Source organism: Anabrus simplex, chromosome 2 (assembly GCF_040414725.1).
Source record: "Anabrus simplex isolate iqAnaSimp1 chromosome 2, ASM4041472v1, whole genome shotgun sequence".
In the NCBI taxonomy this organism is placed as follows: Eukaryota; Metazoa; Arthropoda; class Insecta; order Orthoptera; family Tettigoniidae; genus Anabrus; species Anabrus simplex.
In genome coordinates, this window is record NC_090266.1 from 576795202 (window position 1) to 576817390 (window position 22189).

A 22189-nucleotide genomic window follows, 5' to 3' on the forward strand; every position below is an offset into this window, starting at 1 on the left:
TTGTTTCCCTTTTCCTTCCTTCTGCTCTTAGTAATAATGAAAGGATACAGATAAAGGTTTAAGAAATAAAAAAAGATATAAAAATAATTATATATTTAAAAAACTAGTGCACAAAATACAATACAAAACAATATTTAAAAAATATTTATGCATTTACAATTTTTACAAGTATAAAATTCTCCGTTGTTACTTCTTTCCAAATTGGGTGCTTTGCAACACCCTTGCTCCTCAAGCCCCCTTTGAGCAACTGAATCAAAACTGAAAAATTTTTCATCTCTTTGATGAATGTCTTTTCATCATCATCATCATCATCATCATCACTATCTTCTTCATCATATAGGTCTTCTTCTTCTTCCTCTTCCTCCTCCTTAAAGAGGAAAAGATTTTTTTTCTGCCGTTCCTCTTCTTCCTCTTCTTTTCTTATTAGTACCACCACTTCCTCAATCCATTTTACAATGGAACTATTGTGCAGCTCCTCCTCCTCCTCCTCCTGCTGTAAACTGCAGTCCATCTCCTCCTCTTCCTTCTCCTGATGCTGCTGCTGCTGCTGAAGTTGAACTCTACTACGAAGTGGTAGTGTGGTCTGCAACTCCTGCTGTCGCAGGCTGTCGTTACAGCTCAAGTCCAACAGCATCTCCGCCTCCTGGTAATGTTGCTGCCGCTGCTGAAGGCAACCACAGCTCAAGCCCAGTAGTGTTTGGACTTGAGGAAAGCACTGCATCTGTGGTGGTGTAGGCAGCATCTCCTTCTCCTCCTCCCACTGCTGTTGTTGATGCTGCTGCTGCTGCTGAGGTTGAACTCTACTACGAAATGGTGGTGTGGTCTGCAACTCCTGCTGTCGCGGGCTACCGTTACAGCTCAAGTCCAACGACATCTCCTCCTCCTGGTAATGTTGCTGTCGCTGCTGAAGGCTACCACAGCTCAAGTCCACCAGTGTTTGGACTTGAGGAAAGCTCTGCATCGGTGGTGGTGTAGGCAACATCTCCTTCTTCTCCTCCTGCTGGTGATGCTGTTGCTGCTGCTGCTGCTGCTGCTGAAGGCTAAACCTCAAGTCCATAGGTTTATAGCATCGTGGCAACGTCTGCTTCACTCGTACCATTTTTCTGTTGAAAAGTATTCCCTTCAATAACTGAGACGAATCTCTGATACAGTCTACAAAACCCTCCAGCATATATACTCAATCTCTTACCCCTACTCTTAGGCACTACACGCTTATTTACTAGCAGGGGAGCGCACGTGATGAAACTGTAGGTGGTTAGGCTAGGGGGGAGAGCGCTCCCCCTGAAAGCGTACGTGCAAGCCAACAACGCTCCTAATTTTATAACACCCACTTTTTTCTTAAGCACTCCTGCTGCACCCGCATGCATTTAAAAATAAGAGATAACGATGTTGACTCAGCAGGAGAGCACACGTGCACACATTTTCTTTAAAAATAACAAAGAGAAAAATGCTGACACGGCAAGAGGGTGCACCTGCGAAGGGAACAATGCTGACTCAGCGGGAGAGCGCACCTGCATGCATGTTTAAAATAAGAGATAAGGGAGGCTGACTTAGCGGGAGAGCGCACCTGCCACACACAAAAGAACAGAGGAAGGGGGGAAACGAGCCTGACACAGCGGGCGAGCGAGGGGGGAACGATGCTGGCTCAGCGGGAGGGGAGCACATCTGCACGCCATGCTGACTCAGCGGGAAGAGAGCGCACCTGCCACACACAGCTGCACAAAAGAACAAAGGAAGCGGGGGGAACGAGGCTGGCTCAGCTGGGGGAGCGAGGGGAGGGGAACGAGGCTGACTCAGCGGGAGGGGAGCGCGCACCTGCCACGCACAGCTGCACAAAGGGGGAAACGTAACCCCCCCTCCGCCAAGGGGGTGGAGGCCACACCCCGCCCCCACCACCCTGCACGCGCGCGCGCGCACGCACGCTCACCTCCCCCACAGAGACAGACCAACACACCCACCCTCCCCCCCAGCACTACCCAACCCCACCAATCAGAGCAAAGCCCCGCCCCCACCCACCAATCAGAGCAAAGCCCCGCCCCCACCCACCCACCAATCAGATCACAGGCCACGCCCCCACCCCACCCCCCAACCAATCAGAGCACAGACCACGCCCCCGCCCACCCCCACCCCACCCCCCACCCCAAAGTGGATCAGAACCGGCGTCACACCACTACTCATGCGGATTCCCACAGGTCCATAGCTGTTGAACTCAACATCAACAGTAAACAGCGGTTTGTTCTTTAATTAAATCTACGAAGAAGTCCATGGCATTCCTATTCCCGTGTAGTATCTATTGACGGAACTCTACACGACTAGAATGACCAGCAGGCATCCTGTACGGAGAACGTCGACAGAATAAAATCCTTGAATTTAATGGTTGATTCCGACCTGCCTGATCACCGCATATACAGTATACCTAGGTACCGAGTCGTGGATTCTATGAAAATAACCGAGCGAGCGAATGCGCGGCTTGCGTCACGTAGCGGTCAGCTTGCGCTCGGAAGATGGTACGTTCGAACCGCACAGTCAGCAGCCCTGAAGATGGTTTTTTTTTAATTTTCACACCAATCAATTGCTGGGGATGTACCTTAATTAAGGCAATAGCCATTTCCTCCCCACTGCTAGCCGTTTCCTATCCCATCGTCACCATAAGGCTTATCTGTGTCGGTAGGACGTAAAGGAAATTATTTAAAAATGTGAGAATAGTCGGAACGTTCTCTCTTCTGAACGCGGGGTTTTCCGAATCGTGTTTGGATTCATTCCATCAACGTGGTTATTTCAACGTACACCGTCTATGCTCTACATTTTCAAGTCATTGAAAGAAATTTGCCTCTGTGAGGACGTCCAGGACAAGCGGCTCGTAACCCTTTATTAGGATCAATTGACAATGGTAAGTTGTGAATTGTTTACTCCAAGAATTAAGTGCTCATCTGAACATGTTCCTTTTCGTCTCTATTAAATCAGGATAGGTTTCACAGTTCACCTAAACAGCTCATCAGTCCAATATTATGATAATAATGTTCTCCTGGGATGTACAAAATGTCGCAGGCACTATGACAGAAATTTAGAAAGGAATTCTGAATTGATAGCTGGAAATGGAAATTTTGTTTTTCCGGAGGAAATATGCAACTTCGAGGCTACACCAAATACAGTAGAGACAATACGCGACACTCAGCGAGATATCGCGGGGCAGGTATTAAAGCTCTCTCTAGCGGGTAGACCTGAGAACTACTGATTCTGTCATAAGAGCACGTGTATTTGTGTGTGAAGTTTTTGGTGTTATTTATGCGTCTTCATTGAGTTGACATAATTAAATAGTAGCGTGTGTCATTCCTTGATATCTCCTCTCAACATGAGGGGAAAGGTATGTGCTGTGTTTGGCTGCTGTAACTATGAAGTAGAGAAGAATGCGCGGTCTTTCTTTCGCTACCCTCGTGACAAGAAAATGTAAGTAATCTTGTGTTTACATATATATTCTTCCAGTGACAAAGAGATTTTCATAGTACTTCATAATCTTCTGACCTACTCGACCCATATTTTAACCGGCTTAAAATATAATACGCATATTTTATTGTATAGTGCAGCAGTTAACCTTCAATACCGAGGTGTTGTTGTAGGTGTGATCTGTGGGTTTTGAAATGTCACAGAAGTGATTTGGATAACGTGTACAAGAAAGAAGGGACGTTACGCTTATATAAGAATTACAAGATCTGTTCAGATCATTTCCAGGCCAGTGACTTTAAAAATCCTCTACTATACAGCCAAGGGTATGTTACATTTTTACTCTAATTGTACGTAAATATTCCTCAAAGCATCACTATCGACAACATTTTCATATTTATCTTTCTTTTATCCCTCTTCTCAGATTAAAGCCGGGATTTTATATATTTTCTTTCTGTTAGTAGGCTTCATGTTAAGAGAAAAATTGTCCAGCTTTTAAATGTTAATTCATTGCATCATGTGTGTAAGGAATGTGCCGATATTTTTATAGACAAGTGTCTTAATGTGATGATACAATGTTTTTAAACGAGAAAAAAGACAAATCTACCCGTAAAAGTTCAGGCAGGAATGCTAAAGCAAAAAAAGTAATGCATAAATGAAAGATCAACCCATTTCACAGCAGCCCATTTCACATCTTGTTTATATGTCTAATTTCAGTCTTTAAATAATAATCTTTTAAATAATTCTTCATTCATTTATCCAGAATTGCTTTAGCAAATTCGAAGTTAATATTCAATAATACTTTCTTTCTAGATGAAATTTATCTATCGATTTTCGTATATGCATTTCCATTGGTATTTGAATTTTGCGTGATTTTTCAGGTCAAGTCACTAGGAGCGCCACCGTCGAATTGTCTCCCATTTTAACAAGGCTAAATCCGTAAGTGTCGCGTATTTTCTCTACTGTATTCGGCTACACATTCAAGGATAGATGCCCTTGGGCCAAATGTGGATAGAATGGGACTTCCTAGCTAATTATTTAGTGACATCAGTGGTGAAAGTAATAGAAGGTAAGTAGAATCATCGCTACAAAACACCAATGTGGATGAAATTTCTTTCGCTGCAGGAAAGAGAGTTGTTGTAGGAATTTTTAAAGAGCCTTCATCAGCATTTTTACATAGAACAATAGAATTAATAAATTGACGGAATTGAGATCTTCATCAAATTCTCTCCAGTATAGATATGAAGAGACACTAGCACTCTTACTCAATGCCAGTTTGACTGTACATCAGATAAACTTGTTCAGTCTCAGTCCAAAATTTAAACTGCATTATCCACCTTATTACAAAATTCAAAACTCAAAATTATTGTGTTACACGTCGACAGAAGCAATTACAGTACAAAGAATTTTGCTTTGCATCCACAGAAGAAAATCTCGTCTGTTCACGAGCAAGACTTCTCTAATAATGAAGGACTGAATTTAAGAACGCTTTACCGTTTGTGTATTGTAAGTGGTACGCTTGTTCGTCACTAGATGCGCTAGCCTTCCGAGTGGGAGGTGAATTCATCTTAGCTTCAATGAAGATGATTTTAGTTCCATTGTATGTGCGTGGCGGAATAAACAGCAAGGTCATCAGACTAATCAGGGACGAACGTGGTAGAAGAAATAAAGTAAAATGAAAAGATATCTGCGAACGTAAAGTATTTCATCTTGTTTTCTGACACGGGAGAAACCCAAAAGCTTATGATCATGTCTACTTTCTTCCAGACTCACACATATTACAGTTACAGGTAAATAGACACTCTTCACCATAAGCAAGTGGGACGTATTAACACTTTGCTCCTGGCCTATTAATAAGGTCAACTACAACATCTTAAGCAACGTTATCCGTTTAAATAAATTATCGGAAATACATTAGCTTATAGGCCTATATGAGGAGAGTATCCAACATTTTTTCGAGAACTCACTAGTTACGTGTATTTGTTACCTATATTGATTGAATGAATGAATGAAAACCTACAACCTGTTTTCCAGTCTTTGACCGGGTCAGGGATGTAATGAATGGAACATATATAGGCTATTAGTACAATGGAGTCGCCACTTCCAAAGCGATCTATAAATGACTGATAAATCCTGTGAAATGATAATGGGGAGTGTTGCTGAAATGAAATATGACAGGGAAAACTGGAGTACTCGGAAAAAAACCTATCCCGCCTCCGCTTTGTCCAGCACAAATCTCACATGGAGTGACCGCGATTTGAACCACGGTATCCAGCGATGAGAGGCCGACGCGCTACTGTCTGAGCCACGGAGGCTCTTCTTACTTCAATTATGGCATCCAATCAATTACGCCGTCATGACAAAGTTTGTGGCTATGTAATTTTAATTCCATATTAGCTCATTTCTGAAAAGTAATGATCAACGTTGCAAAATAATATTATCTCCCTGTAATGAATACTTGAAAAGTATCATATATAAAATATGCATATGAATACATAATTCATTTCTATCATTTTCTCTATCAGAAATCCGTTCAACAGTGTGTGAACTTTTAATATTATTATTATACTTATTATTATTATTACTTATTTTCCGAAACTTCTTGCTACAATGTGTGGATGGCCGATGGAAAAAGAGCAAGCCGCACATTAACAGAAGTGTTCCCATCTCCGTTCATTAAATGTAAGTTATTGTACACAGCAAAATCTGCGTATGTTACATATCGTCAATGTGCCTCGAAATACCATCATGTGACAATGTTGACGGAAAAGTATTGGCCCGCAGCACATACATGACTTAGGACGAATATTCATTGATATAGTTCATGCAGTACTGAACCGTAGATGACAGAACCATTCCCGTCAAAGTTCTAAGCTGAAATATGTATATCACATAGCGTTTTTTCTTGGCGCAACGAAGATTTATACAACTTTACATCTCAGCAATGCTCTATACGAAAATATACACTTAACTCCTGTAAATGATCCCACTGACACATAGCTTATACATAAATGGGCTAATAACTCGCTCACTCACTCACTCATAACACACAAACACACAGAGTTACTTCTCATATACCCTCTCAATTTACACGATTAGAACCTTCACTTTCCGGCAAAATTATTGTAGATGGAGTTCTTTATAGCACGAGGAAGGTTATTCCAGAGTCGAGCAGAGCGATTGTAAACCCCGGATTGGTATGCTGTTGTTGTTGGGGAAATAGAAAGATACATTCTGCTGTTTGGACTGAGCGATATGATAGTTGGAGGCGGTGAAAGGGGGTGGAGAGTTTAACTCCGCCAGCCAGAGACATTTTTGAAGAAGTATTAGGTCTAATTGGTTGCACATGACGTTAATAGATGTAAATGGTTTAGTTTTAACTTTATTACCTTGTCTGTAAATGAGCCACTCTGCTCGATGTTGGAATGCGCTTCAACTTCATTATGTTTCCCTCACTGGTGAGGTGCTGGTCAGAAAGGCGGTGTAGTAGAGCGGGTCGTATCTAACACCGCTCATAATGCACAAGTTCTAGACCTTTGAAGAATACAACGGACGAATCGTAGTGTAATGAAGGTTTTGCACCTACGTGTACATTCCACGTCAAATTTCTGCAAATGTGTATTCTCAGCATTCTCAGTAAATTGTACACAAGAAGAATTTTTTCACACAGTGAAATACTATGTGTAGAAAGCCGTTCGTCCCTACTTATCTGATACTTTTACATTTGTTCACATTCAGTCAGTTTATTCACATCACACCATACTGCCACACAATCCAGATCTGCCTGAAGTGATTAAACGTCTTATCATTTCTTATCACTGTGTAAATTATGGACTCGTCTGAATACTGGACGTCACACAGCCTGGAAAATCGAGAGTGAAAGCCATATACAAAGGCCCAATCACCGACCCGTGTGATAATCTCAAGTTTACCAGTGTGTTGGATGACCTAGCCCCGACGAAAACGACACGCTGCGTTCGACCACCCAGGAAGGACTTCACCACGTCATCAGTATTTTCTACTATCAATAATCCTTTCAACAATGTGAAAACTTCCAGTATTATAGTCAGTGTAAAAGTACGTACATTTTTTCAGAGAGTGGAAAGTTTGTATAATATGCAATTGAAGTCCTTCCCTGAATACGGATGTAACCAACAAATCAGTAATTTTTGAGGAGAGAGGAACATTATTTTTGGGGTTTATTTCATGGTATACACTAATTGAACTAACTGCATATGCAAGTGTACAGATGTGTTCATCTATTAAAAACAATATGTTATTGTCCTAATTTAAGGTTTTAAAAATAATGTAGTAACGAAGTTATAGAATGAAAAATAATCTGCAAGTATGCTATACGTTTGCATATAACAGAAGAGAAATCCTGTACATGCACTTGGAACAAAAACGATAGCAAATAATATTAGTATAATAATGTCAAGAAAATATATTAGAACATACATGTTATTTGGTCCATTGCCTTTATTTAAATGATATATTATACCTGATGATGAACTAATACAATCACTACCCAACATCTTCACCGATGTTCCATCCCTACACCACGGAGGACAAAGTTCAGCTGGCAGTAAACCAACTTGAAATCCAAATGAAAGAGATAGGATGAAACCACAACACAGAGGCATTTTCCACTGAAATATAATTTTTCAAAACTTTGTTGGTTACATCGATATTCCAGGGTGGTCTTCAAAAATTGCCTATGGTGATCAGTGTTTGTGAGAATGAATACGCGTATAGTAAATGTACAAATACTCACTTCTCAGTAACAATCAAGTAGTGCATATTATATGCGCACTTTTTAGTGATAGATTTACACCCTAGTGCTGAAGCGGTCGACTTTGGTTATCTTCGAGATTCGTACTGGCAACCTTTGAAACACAAACTAAGAATCGCTTATCATCGCATTGCGCCATCTGGCGTACACTTTAAGTACTCGTGCTGTTGTTGTTTACACAGCAAAGCCAAACTATAGAATTCATGCTAGGAACACGTTTCGCAACGGGAAATGTTATATAGTATTAAATATTGTGTGTGTGACACAGTTGTTTGCTTAAAATAATAAAGGTTTATAAAATTCATATCGATCGATCATATTATCGATTCAATTCAGATTTCATTTCCATTCAGTTGGCAGTATTAACGGTACCCTTCTTACTTCTCCAACGAGTACAAAAATCTATCACTAAAAAGTGCGCGGATAATAGTAATAACATGTTTCAGGTTCGTCATCGTACCTTTGTACATTTCTTATGATGAGATTGTAATTTACTTGTAGACTCTCCATAATCTCCTCAAATTCAGGCAGCTTATGTGGAGGCACCATAATGTCGATGGGATTATTCACATGACGTACATTGTTCCAGAAATTAAACTGAAAACAAAAGAAACAAATATGTATTAACAGCTAGCTCTAAATATAATTTAAGGACAATCGTCGACGACGTTATGAAACAAGCTTGAGAAGTAAATGTAATGTGTCCATCAATAACAGTACTGTGTAAGTCTTCTTTCCTTACATGAGGCAGGCGATTCTATTACTTACGTGTTCAGACTAAGCCTACTTAAGTGTGCAGTTAGTTCAAATAACATCAAAAAAGAACATGTTTGAAATCACCTTATCAAAGTGAAGCACTGCCCCTGGAAGAGTACTGAGCTCAGATAACAGGGGCGGAGAGAAGAGCCTCACAGTTCTAAAATGTCTGCACTTTGCAAGGGACGTCCTGGTATGTTACTTTATTTGTAGTTCTGTTTTTCAAATTTATCCTCAAATTTAACAAAGTTAAAACCGTACGTGGTTTGAGCGGCTAACATTAGTGCAATAATTTCTATATAGAGATGAAATGTATGTATTAGCAAATACTACTGTTTATGTACAACTGGCTGGTACTTAGCAAATATTACTGTTTTTGTATATCTGACTGGTACTTAGCAAATACTACTGTTATGTATATCTGGCTGATACCGGTACTTAGCAAATACTACTTTTTATGTATATCTGACTGGTACACAGCAAATACTAGTGTTTATGTATATCTGGCTGGTACTTAGCAAATACTACTGTTTATGTATATCTGACTGGTACACAGCAGATACTACGGTTTAGGTATATCTGACTGGCACTTTACGAAAGTTTCCTGTAAGGAGGAAATAAGCTGAAAGGTGATCTTCGTCAGTTACCAATCAGAGAGCTCTTCAAAAGAATCTGTTAGCTGTTTCTGCAATAATCACCCCGTACTTTAAATTACTTTTCAGCCATTCCATGTTAAACAGATTTCTGTCGACCAGGAATCAATCTGCAAACTTTGTGAATCATGTCAGCACCACATAATTAGTTTGAAAATTTGACTCTTCTAAAACTGCTTAACATCCCTTTCCTGTGCTTCAGAAAGAATATCCAGAAGAGAACTCCTGCCGACTATTACTCTAAAATAACATCGTTTTATATTTTTAAATAGCGAGCGGAGTGCTCACGTATTAACGTGCCATGGGAATGGGGCCAAAGCTCGGCATTTGGGAGAGCCATGGTTTCGAATTCACCGTCGGCTGTCCTGAGAATGTTTTTCTGTAGTTCCCTTTTTCACTTCTAGGCAAATGCCGGGACAGTTGCTATCCACAGGCCACAGACGATTCCTTCCACCTCCTTACCCAATTTAATTTAACATCATTCATTTCATCTTTATTAGCTCCTCAACTAGGGTTTGCGGCAGAAGGAGCCTCCGGCCGTAAAATCATGCCATAATCTGAACACCATGCGAATGGGTACAAGGAACGATGCCACTGGACAGTGGTCAACTAGAAACTTGTCACTTGGGAGTGGCGACTCGGGATGTACCACTAGGGAATCCCACTGGTGACTTTGAACTGCAGTCAATGACTGAAGAACTGGACACGGGTCATTATTAATATCACATAACACGTAAATACTGAAGTGTACAATATATTTTAAACTATTTAGCGTACTGTATATATTTGAAGACTATTTAGATGATTAGTATTGTTTCTATCAGCAAAACAATGCGGCTTGCTCTGAAACAAGATCTAAACTTGAGCGGTTTGTGAGCAGTAAGTTTTCTGTTAATAACTGGCCAGCCACAAACCGTATTTCAAATTCCGTACAACATCCTTCAGATAAATTAGAACATCCACTTCACTGTACGCTTCGAGATATGGTAGAATATCTCTCCCGTAGCGTTAGAGCTGATATACTGGAAATAAGGTGGCCTAGCGCATATCAGTGCCCTCAATTGGGAAATATTTCATAGAAAAAGTCTGATAACAGTTTCGAGTATGTGTCCAGGCATACGTTTTCAGACAGAGCATCTTCCCCCTGATCAGATTCCTGCACCGCGAGTCATGTCCCCATTACGTTTTATCTAGGTTTTGGTCAATGTACATACATGTATTAGAAATGATTATGAACGCGGTGAGAAGTTATGCAAAGTGACTCGTTGTGTCGTTCTCTTACCTGAAGGTCCAGAGTTCAAGTCCCTTACCATTCGACTCCTTTATTCTGGACTGAGGGGTTGAACGGGCTTTACTCAGCCAGGTTAGATCAAGTGAGGAGCTGCCTAATGTGAGACTCTGCAGGCTATTTTTCTTGACAGTAGTTGTCTTGACACGAAGGCTGGATATCACACAGGGATTTTTCGTTCTTTTGTAAAAAAAAAAAAGAATCGGTCAGCATTCACCTTTCATATGTACGGACAATATGTGTGTATACATTTTCCCCCGAGGTAGCCAGTGGATCCCAGGTGTGTTCGATCCACGGCGTAAAACTAACGCCGAGATAAACTATACCTTGGCTCTAAGTGACGAGGAACATATATAAAATAATGGAAAAATAAAGGGCATCTTATATTATAAATAATGGATAGACTACAAGATTAATGAAGTTTTATTAACCTAAAACATGTATTAAAACGATTAGATCAAATCAAAACGACACACAAATTGACATTTAATATCTTAGCTTTGCACAGTGTTCATATTGAAGCAAGATTTATGCTCCGGCACACGAATTTTATCATAAATAGGGCTTGTATTAGTAACAAAAACTTCATTACAGCTGAACATTGTTTACTATATTTTAGAACTTAGAATGAATATTCCATCTTCCATATCTGCGTATAAAACCGCAGTGGAATCCGCAGCACATACATTATGAAGAGCGAGAATGCCTTGACAATATTCATACAATATTGCACCTTAGATGACAGAACCTTACCAGCCAAAGTTCTAAGCAAAAAATATTTCACATAGGAGGTTTTGTCCCGGCAGCGACGATATTTTCCTTTTCAATTTACTTGTGTGACATTTATGATTTTGTGCTTTGCTTGTGTTTGAACCCGCAAGTTAGCTGTGTGATATGTTAGTTTATATAAGAGGTGATGTGATCACATAATGTTCAGCGACCTACTCCGTTAATGTAAATATTAATTAAATTAGGTATTTCCTAGGTGAAAGCTCAAGCACAGATCAGGATTTCAACATGTTGCGTCATGGTATGATATTGAAAATTTTCTTATCCAAATTTAAGTGAAAATAAAACCAAACCAAACCAAACCCCATGGCACTACAGCCTTTGAAGGGCCTTGGCCTACCAAGCGACCGCTGCTCAGCCCGAAGGCCTGCAGATTACGAGGTGTCGTGTGGTCAGCACGACGAATCCTCTCGGCCGTTATTCTTGGTTTTCTAGACCGGGGCCGCCATCTCACCGTCAGATAGCTCCTGAATTCTAATCACGTAGGCTGAGTGGACCTCGAACCAGCCCTCAGGTCCAGGTAAAAATCCCTAAACTGGCCGGGAATCGAACCGGGGGCCTCCGGGTAAGAGGCAGGCACGCTACCCCTACACCACGGGGCCGGCTTAAGTGAAAATAGCAATACAATTTGCTTTACGTCGCACTGATAGGTTTTATGGCGACGATGGGAGAAGAAATGGATAGGAGTGGAAAGAAAGCGATCATGGTCTTAAAGAAGGTACTGCCCCAGCATTTGCTGGTGTGGAAATGGGAAACTACGGAAAACCATCTTCAGGGCTTCCGATATTGGGGTTACAGCTGCGCGCTCCTAACTGAACGGCCAACTCGCCCGGTAGTGAAATTTACGATCATGTGGCCAGCCATCAAAGTCCTCAAAACGCTTGTGAAATTTGATTGAAACTCAAATGTGGTGCCTTAGTGTAATAAATTTGTGTTTTATCATTTTATAGCAATCACGTTTTTTTCCTTGTAGCTGTTGTTTCACCACGACGTCGGGTTTTCCCTTGTCCGAAAAGATGCCCCACTTATTATGATCCTGCCAGTAAATTTAAGTTAATTTAAGAATCGGGCACGCCTGGGTTCAGAGTCTCATGTCACATCTGGTCCACCTTATAACGTGACAATAACGGGGACAATATATTATTATTATTATTATTATTATTATTATTATTATTATTATTATTATTGTTATTATTATTATTATTATTATTATTATTATTATCAACAAATACACTGAAATTGGGAGATATCCTAGTGGCAATGCTTACTTATAGTAGTATGACAACAAAATAAAATAAAAACATAAATTACATAAAAACAACAACTCCAGAAGTCGTCAGTGAAAATGTTACAGCAGAGCTGAATAAAAGTGTCTGGAATATACGTACTATAAGTGGGGGATTCGAACGCCACCTACCCTCAGGCACTCGGCAGAGTCCTCCACCTCATTGACCTCCGGCAATGTCATGTTTGAAAACAAAGCTACGTGCTTTTTTTACAGCGGCCATCTTTAATCAACAAAGCATTGTGCTGCCCACTTTACGGCATTAAACCTCACCGTGGTGGCGGTAATTTAAAATCCACGTGCTTCTTGACAGTTGCCATCCACTATCCTTCATCGCCAACCTCAATGCTGCCCTTTCTACGGTACTAAACCTCATCGTGGTAGCGGGTAATTTGAAAGCCACGTGCTCTTTTGACAGCTGCTATCTTTAATCAACAGAACATCGTTCAATTTTTTTTACATGATCTGGTCTTGCTATGGTACAGATTATAACGTGCCGTGATAGCAACAACGGTTCAATTAATTAAATTTGGGGCTTAAATGTAAAATGTTAAATATCCCGAAAACGGTGCATTGTAGAACAAAACGGACAATAATTTTCTGCCGTACACTTAGATACGCTATGTCTGGAACATGATAGCATAAGCAAAAGTTGGTCTTTTTTTTTTGCTAGTTCCTTTACGTTGCACCGACACAGATAGGTCTTATGGCGACGATGGGACAGGGAAGGGGTAGGAGTGGGAAGGAAGAGGCCGTGGCCTTAATTAAGGTACAGCCCCACCATTTGCCTGGTGTTTAAATGAGAAACAACGGACACCATTTTCAGGGCTGCCGACAGTTGGGTAAAAATTGGTCTAATGATGAGATCAACGGTTCGGTTCCTACTTAGACCCTTTGATATTTCGTCTGCTTTAGCCTGTTATGTTGTGTCTGGAGCAACTTTGTATAACATGATCTGTTCTTGCAAAGGCATAGGGAGAAATGAGTCAAGGGCTACTATGCAAGATAACTGCTATACTCTATTTGTACAAACCTTAACTAGAGGGCTGCCTCAAGGGCTCACAATTTTTTACTTATGACCTATTAGTTTGATCGGCCTGAAATTCAAGAAAGAGGCAAGGTATACTATGCATGATGGCTAATATACTGTGTTCGTTTAGACTTAACTAGTGGGCTGCCTCAGGGATTTACAACTTGTAACTTAAGACCTATTAGATTTATCAGCTTAACATTCGAGATCTGAGGTGAGGGCTGCTATGCAAGATAGCTGCTATACTATATTTATATAGACCTAACTAAGGAGCTGCCTCAGGGGCTCACTACTTGTAACATATGACCTATTTGTTGATCAGCTTGACATTCGAGAACTGAGGCAATGGCTGCTATGCAAAATAGATGCTGAACTCTATTCACATAGACCTACCTAGAGGGCTGCCTCAGGAGCTCACAACGTGTAACTTATGGCCTATTTATTTTGCTAGGCTAACTTTCGGGAACTGAGGCAAGGGCTGTTACGCAAGATGGCTTCTATACTGTATTCTCATGGACCGAACTCTAGAGAGAGCTACCTCAGGGGTTTTCAACTTGTAACTTATGACCTATTTGTTTTATTACCTAACTTTTGGAAACTGAGGCAGGGGCTATTAGGCAAGATAGCTGCTGTCAGTTTCTGAGGTTAGCTCTATCCCTCCTCTTACAGACAGATGCTTTCCTCAATTAAACGTTACATTACAAAAAATATACTTACGTTATCCTCGTCACGTAAGTTTTCCGATTGAGGAGAATGTGGTAGGAGGAGGAGACGGTAAGGAGAAGGTAATATATTTTTCAGCATGCAAAAGTATTGTAGGATAAGCAAATGCTGTATCCGACAATACAAAACAGGTTCAATCTAGTTACAGAATGCAATTGTAAAAATATAGAATTGACATGCTGTATGTCTTTATCCGGCAAGACGAAACATGTTGACTATTAAACTGAAAACTTTTATCGCTACTGTGCTTCGTCAAGACAAGTTACAATTAGCACATAGTAGAATTGACTGTAGAACAAGAAGAAACATGTTGGCTATAAGTGTTCAGAACAGAAAACTTATAACGCAATATATTACAAGATTAATCTCTCTGATGATACAATAGCATTCTTATGCAATCAGCGCACACACATAGAATTGCAAATATTGTATATCTCCATCCGACATACTTCTTCTTAATCACTGCAGATAAAATTATTTTTACTACTTTGCAGGGGATATCTTTGTCCTAAGGAGATACATTTTGTGGGATTGGAACATATGCAAATAAAAAATCTGTATAGATTTCGAACTCTGATTTAGTTACAATACAAGAAGCACAGATTCAAACCCTGTTCCCTTACCGCAAACACGGAAAGAGAAATTAAATAGAAAGCCTAGTGCTATATAAGAAATACATTACTTACATTTAAGCCCCTAGCAGTCGAACAAGTTATCACATAAACATATAACATGAAATTTCGGTTCGGAAACATATTGTTTCAGTCTGTTGGCATGGGTTACAAGCATGTAGCTCATGTGGAAAGTGCAATTAAACAGAAGGTTATTGCTATAAGAAACACACTGCTTCCTTTTAAATCCCTAGCAGTTGAACATGTTATCGCATAAACATGTATATGAAATATCGGTTCGAAAACATATTGTTTCAATCTGTTGGGATGGGTTACAAGCATGTAGCTTGTGCAGGAGAGGGCTACTATACAAGATGATTGTAAAATACTGAAACGAAAAAATAATCGTGCTACGCACATGATAGGGAATGGAACCAAGGGGTCACGTTTTAACAGAAAGGCAAAAGGATGAAAGGACTCTTCCTCCTCCTCCTCCTGACACCTTCATCCCCCTCCTCTTCCTCCTCCTCCTCCTCCTCCTAGGGCTAAAAGGCTAATGAGCTAAGGGGCTAATGGGCTAAAGGGCTAATGGGCTAAAGGGCTAAAGGGCTCCTCCTCCTCTACTACCTCACCACACCCTCCTCCTCCTAGAAGAAGTTAGTCGAAGTCGGTACATTTTTAACAGCAGCAACACACTCATCGTTTGTTATCAGGAAGAACGCTTCTACTTTGTTAGGTGTAGCAAACTAACCTCTATTGGTAAATGGTTTTGTGTTCAGAACCGAAGAAATTTATGCTACACATAACAGGGAATGAACTCAGGGGTCACGTCTTATCAGAATTAACTAATAAAGAATAAAATCCCCGCTCTATTAGTGGTTCAATGAGCTGCATTTTTTTCTGTCAGAAATCAGTACCTGCTTCCAGTTTTTAGTTTTTGGAACACCGCACTTCTGATTTTGGCGTTTCATGCTTATTAATTTGAACTCTAGGGACTTTTAATTACCTACCGTAATATCGACTTCACTTAGAGATTAAAACTTTGTGTTCAGAACCAAAAAAGTCATGCTACACAAAATATTGAAAGGGAATAGAACAGATCTGCATTGATCACACACACAGAACATTCAAAGTAAATGTTTGCATGCAGCAAGCTGGCTGGCTGGCGACCGGAAATAAGCATTAAATTACTAATGACACAGCAGCGTGCGTCGACTGCAAGTCGTGGCTTACAGAGGAATATTGTACCGAGTTAAGATTACGTGGAAATTTTTAAATTGCCCGCTACTACGTGCCTATTATGGCAACAGTGAGGTTTAACCCCGTGAAAATACCAGCAGTGAGGTTCGCGATGTTCGTTTGTTTAAAATTCCGCGCCACGACGTGCACAAGGAGGCGGCAAAGAGGTTTAGCGCGGTGAAGATGGCAGCAGTGAGGTTAGCGATGCCCATTGTCCTTAAAAGTGAGGTTAGAGTCCGTCAAGATGACAGCTGTCAAAATCGCGTGTGGCTTTGTTTACAAACAAGAGCACGTGGTCGTGACGTCACGGTCACGAGATATGCCACGTCAACACCCGAAGTTTAAAATCCACGTCTACGTTGTTAGAACTCGTCAAAAGGACGTAGATTTTAAATTTCTCGTCTACTTCGTAAAGGGCAGCATCAAGAATAACCATGTTTAAAAATCTTATGAACATAGCAGCAGTAAGTATAGCAGCGTTTAAAAGCGTGTACACATCACCTACCTATTTTCTATGCATTAACCATCACACTAAACGTCTTCCGTTATAACGTGCAACAATCGCATGCGTATGTGCTGCTATCTTAGCACCTACGTGCACGAACTAAAAGTACAAAGAATAGATATGTTTAAAAATATTTTGAACATGGCAGCAGTAAGAGTAGCAATGTTTAAAAGCGTGTTCACATCACCTATCGATAATGCATACATCGAATATCGTACTAAACTTCTTCCGCAAGAGTGTACAACGATCGCATGTGTATGCGCTGCTATCTTAGTATGACCTATGTGCAAACTTAAAGCACGAAAAATAGCTACGTTTAACAATCCTGTGAACATAGCAGCAGTAAGAATAGCATGTATAAAAGCGTGTACGCATCACCTATCGATATTGCATGCATCGACTATCATACTAAACTTCTTCCGCCAGAGGGCACAACAATCGCAATTGTGTGCTGCTATCTTAGCATAACCTATGTGCACTAACGTAACGACGTAGGCGCGAAATTTAAAATCTATGTGTCTTTGAAGAGTTCTAACCACGCAGACGTGGATTTAAAACTTCGGGTGCTGACGTGACATACCATGTGACCATGACGTCACGACCACGTGCTCTTGTTTGTAAACAAAGCCACACGCGATTTTGACAGCTGTCATCTTGACGGACTCTAACCTCACTTTTAAGGACAATGGGCATCGCTAACCTCACTGCTGCCATCTTCACCGCGCTAAACCTCTTTGTTACCACCTTATACACGTCGTGGGGCGGAATTTTAAACAACAGAACACCGCAAACCTCACTGCTGCCATCTTAACGGGGTTAAACTTCACTGTTGCCACAATAGGCACGTAGTAGAGGGCAATTTAAAAATTTCCACGTAATCTTAACTCGGTACAATATTCCTCTGTAAGCCACGACTTGCAGTCGACGCACGCTGCTGTGTCATTAGTAATTTAATGCTTATTTCCGGTCGCGAGCCAGCCAGCTTGCTGCATGCAAACATTTACTTTGAATGTTCTGTGTGTGTGATCAATGCAGATCTGTTCTACTCCCATTCAATATTTTGTGTAGCATGACTTTTTTGGTTCTGAACACAAAGTTTAATCTCTAAGTGAAGTCAATATTACGGTAGGTAATTAAAAGACTCTAGAGTTCAAATTAATAAGCATGAAATGTTAAAATCAGAAGTGCGGAGTTCCAAACACTAAAAACTGCAAGCAGATACTGGTTTCTGATAGAAAAAACGCAACTCATTGCACCACTAATAGAGCGGGGATTTTATTTTTTATTACGTAATTCTGATAAGACGGGACCCCTGAGTTCGTTCTCTGTTATGTGTAGCATAAATTTCTTCGGTTCTGAACACAAAACCATTTACCAATAGAGATTAGTTTGCTACACCTAACAAAGTAGAAGCGTTCTTGCTGATAACAATCGATGAGGGTGTTGCTGCTGTAAAATATGTACCGACTTCAACGAACTCCTTCTGGGAGGAGGAGGGTGTGGTGAGGTAGTAGAGGAGGAGGAGACCTTTTGCCCCTTAACCCATTAGCCCTTTAGCCCATTAGCCTTTTAGCCCTAGGAGGAGGAGGAGGAGGAAGAGGGGGATTACGCGGTCAGGAGGGGGAGGAGGAGGAAGAGTCATTTCATCCTTTTGCCTTTCTGTTAAGACGTGACCCCTTAATTCCATTCCCTATCATTCGTGTAGCACGATTATTTTTTCGGTTCAGCAAATTACAATCTTCTTGCATAGTAGCCCTCTCCAGCATAAGAGCTTGTAACCCATGCCAACAGGTTGAAATAATGTGTTTCCGAACTGAAATTTCAAGTTACATGTTAATCCGATAATTTGTTCGACTGCTAGGGGCTTAAATGTAACCAATGTATTTCTTATAGCACTAGGCGTTCTGTTTAATTTTATTTTCCGCGTGAGCTACATGCTTGTAACCAATGCCAACAGATTGAAACAATATGTTTCCGAACCGAAATTTCATGTTACATGTTTATGCGATAACTTATTCGACTGCTATGGGCTTAAATATAAGCAATGCATTTCTTATAGCACTAGGCGTTCTGTTTAATTTCCCTTTCCGTGTTTGCGATAGGAGAACAGTGTTTGAATCTATGCTTCTTGTATTGTAACTAAATCAGAGTTCGAAATCTATACAATTCTTTTATGTAGCATATGTTTGAATCCAACAAAATGTATCTCCTTAGGACAAAGATATCCCCTGCAAAGTAGTAAAAATAATTTTATCTGCAGTGATTAAGAAGAAGTATGTCGGATGGAGATATACAACATTTGCAATTCTATGTGTGTGCGCTGATTGCTTAAGAATGTTATTGTATCATCAGAGAGATTAATCTTGTAATATATTGCGTTATAAGTTTTCTGTTCTGAACACTGATAGCCAACATGTTTCTTCTTGTTCTACAGTCAATTCTAGTATGTGCTAATTGTAACTTGTCTTGACGAAGCACAGTAGCGATAAAAGTTTTCAGTTTAATAGTCAACATGTTTCGTCTTGTCGGATAAAGACATACAGCATGTCAATTCTATATTTTTACAATTGCATTCTGTAACTAGATTGAACCTGTTTTGTATTGTCGGATACAGCATTTGCTTATCCTACAATACTTTTGCATGCTGAAAAATATATTACCTTCTCCTTACCGTCTCCTCCTCCTACCGCTTTCTCCTCAATCGGAAAAATGCGACGAGGATAACGTAAGTATATTTTTTGTAATGTAACGTTTAATTGAGGAAAGAATCTGTCTGTAAGAGGAGGGATAGAGCTAACCTCAGAAACTGACAGCAGCTATCTTGCCTAATAGCCCCTGCCTCAGTTTCCAAAAGTTAGGTAATAAAACAAATAGGTCATAAGTTACAAGTTGAAAACCCCTGAGGTAGCTCTCTCTAGAGTTCGGTCCATGAGAATACAGTATAGAAGCCATCTTGCGTAACAGCCCTTGCCTCAGTTCCCGAAAGTTAGGCTAGTAAAATAAATAGGCCATAAGTTACAAGTTGTGAGCTCCTGAGGCAGCCCTCTAGGTAGGTCTATATGAATAGAGTACAGCATCTATTTTGCATAGCAGCCATTGCCTCAGTTCTCGAATGTCAAGCTGATCAACAAATAGGTCAAAAGTTACAAGTAGTGAGCCCCTGAGGCAGCTCCCTAGTCAGGTCTATATAAATATAGTATAGCAGCTATCTTGCATAGCAGCCCTCACCTCAGATCTCGAATGTTAAGCTGATAAATCTAATAGGTCATAAGTTACAAGTTGTAAGTCCCTGAGGCAGCCCACTAGTTAAGTCTAAACGAATACAGTATATTAGCCATCATGCATAGTAGCCCTTGCCTCATTCTCGAATTTCAGGCCGAACAAACTAATAGGTCAAGTAACAAGTTGTGAGCCCTTGAGGCAGCCCTCTAGTTAAGGTTTGTACAAATAGAGTGTAGCAGTTATCTTGCATAGTAGCCCTTGCCTCATTTCTCCCTATGCCTTTGCAAGAACAGATCAAGTTATAAAAAGTTGCTCCAGACACAACATAACAGGCTAAAGCAGACGAAATATCAAAGGGTCTAAGTAGGAACCGAACCGTTGATCTCATCATTAGGCCAATTTTTTCTTATGCTATCGTGTTCCATACATAGCGTATCGAAGTGTACGACAGAAAAAGTTTGTCCGTTTTGCTCTACAATGCACCGTTTTCGAGATATTTAACCTTTTACATTTAAGCCCCAAATTCGATCAATCTAACCGTTGTTTCTATCACGTCACGTTATAATGTATACCATAGCAGGAACAGATCAAGTTAAAAAATTGATCGAAGACACAACATAACTGACTAAAGCAGACCAATTGCCAAAGGGCCTAAGTAGGAATCGAGCCGTTCGTGTCATCATTAGACTACTTTTTCTTATGCCATCATGTTCCTAACAAGGCGCACGTACGTATTAGGCAGAAACATTTTGTAGTTTTGCTCTACGACGCGCCGTTGTCGAGATATTTAACATTTTACATTTAAGCCCCAAATTTAATAAATCAAACCGTTGTTTCTAGCACAGCACGTTATAATCTATAGCATAGCAGGAACAGATGAAGTTACGAAAAACTGCTTCAAACACAACATAACAGGCTAAAATAGACCAAATGCCAAAGGGCCTAAGTAGGAACCGTACCGTTCATCTCATCATTAGACTACTTTTTCTTATGCTATCATGTTTCCCGACAGAGCGTAGCCACGTAATAGGCAGATAATTTTTGTCCGTTTTGCTGTACGACGCACCGTTTTCGAGATATTTAACATTTTGCATATAAGCCCCAAATTTAATGAATCAAACCGTTGTTTCTTGCTCGCCACGTTATAATCTATACCATAGCAAGACCAGATCATGTTACAAAAAATTGCACGATGCTCTGTTAATTAAAGATAGCAGTTGTCAAAAAAGCACGTGGCTTTCAAATTACCCGCTACCACGATGAGGTTTAGTACCGTAAAGAGGGCAGCACTGAGGTGAGCGATTCATGATGGCGGATGACAGCTGTCAAAAAGCACGTGGATTTTAAATCATCCGCCATTGCGATGAGGTTTAGTGCCGTAAAGAGGGCAGCACAATGCTTTGTTGTTTAAAGATGGCTGCTGTCAAAAAAGCACTTGGCTGTCAGCTTGACAGCTGTCAAAATAGCACGTGGCTGTCAAGAAAGCACGTGGCTTTGTTTTCAAACATGACCTTGCTAGAGGTCAATCAGGTGGAGGCCTCTCCCGAGCGCCAGAGGGGCAGGTGGCGCTCGAACCCCCCACTTATACTACTGATGTATATATTGAATTTCTATTTTATGACTTCTTGCTCTACCTAAGGGTCTCCTTAGCAATTTAAGTTACGCAGCAGTTCGTGTTTTCGCTACTCCATGTCATGAAAACTTTGTACAATTGGTAAGAAAATTATTGAAAGCCGCAACTACGTTTTTCTGGAAATACAGTTTTAATATCAACAGTCAATAATTAACCCTTTTCGCCATGAGATAATTTTTTCTGAATTCTTCTGTGCAATGCGTGTGTATGCCCATTGCTTGG

At 40.4% G+C, this 22189-nt stretch overlaps 1 protein-coding gene across 1 annotated transcript in view; it reads right to left on the reverse strand.

The window, feature by feature from the left end:
* The window catches only part of LOC136862933 (zinc carboxypeptidase), a 106014-nt gene that overhangs the window by 73029 nt on the left and 10796 nt on the right, over nt 1–22189 (reverse strand). Inside the window, exon 3 of the mRNA XM_067139222.2 lies at nt 8694–8830. Coding sequence (XP_066995323.2) covers nt 8694–8830 — 137 coding nt within the window. The remainder of the gene's footprint in view (nt 1–8693; nt 8831–22189) is intronic.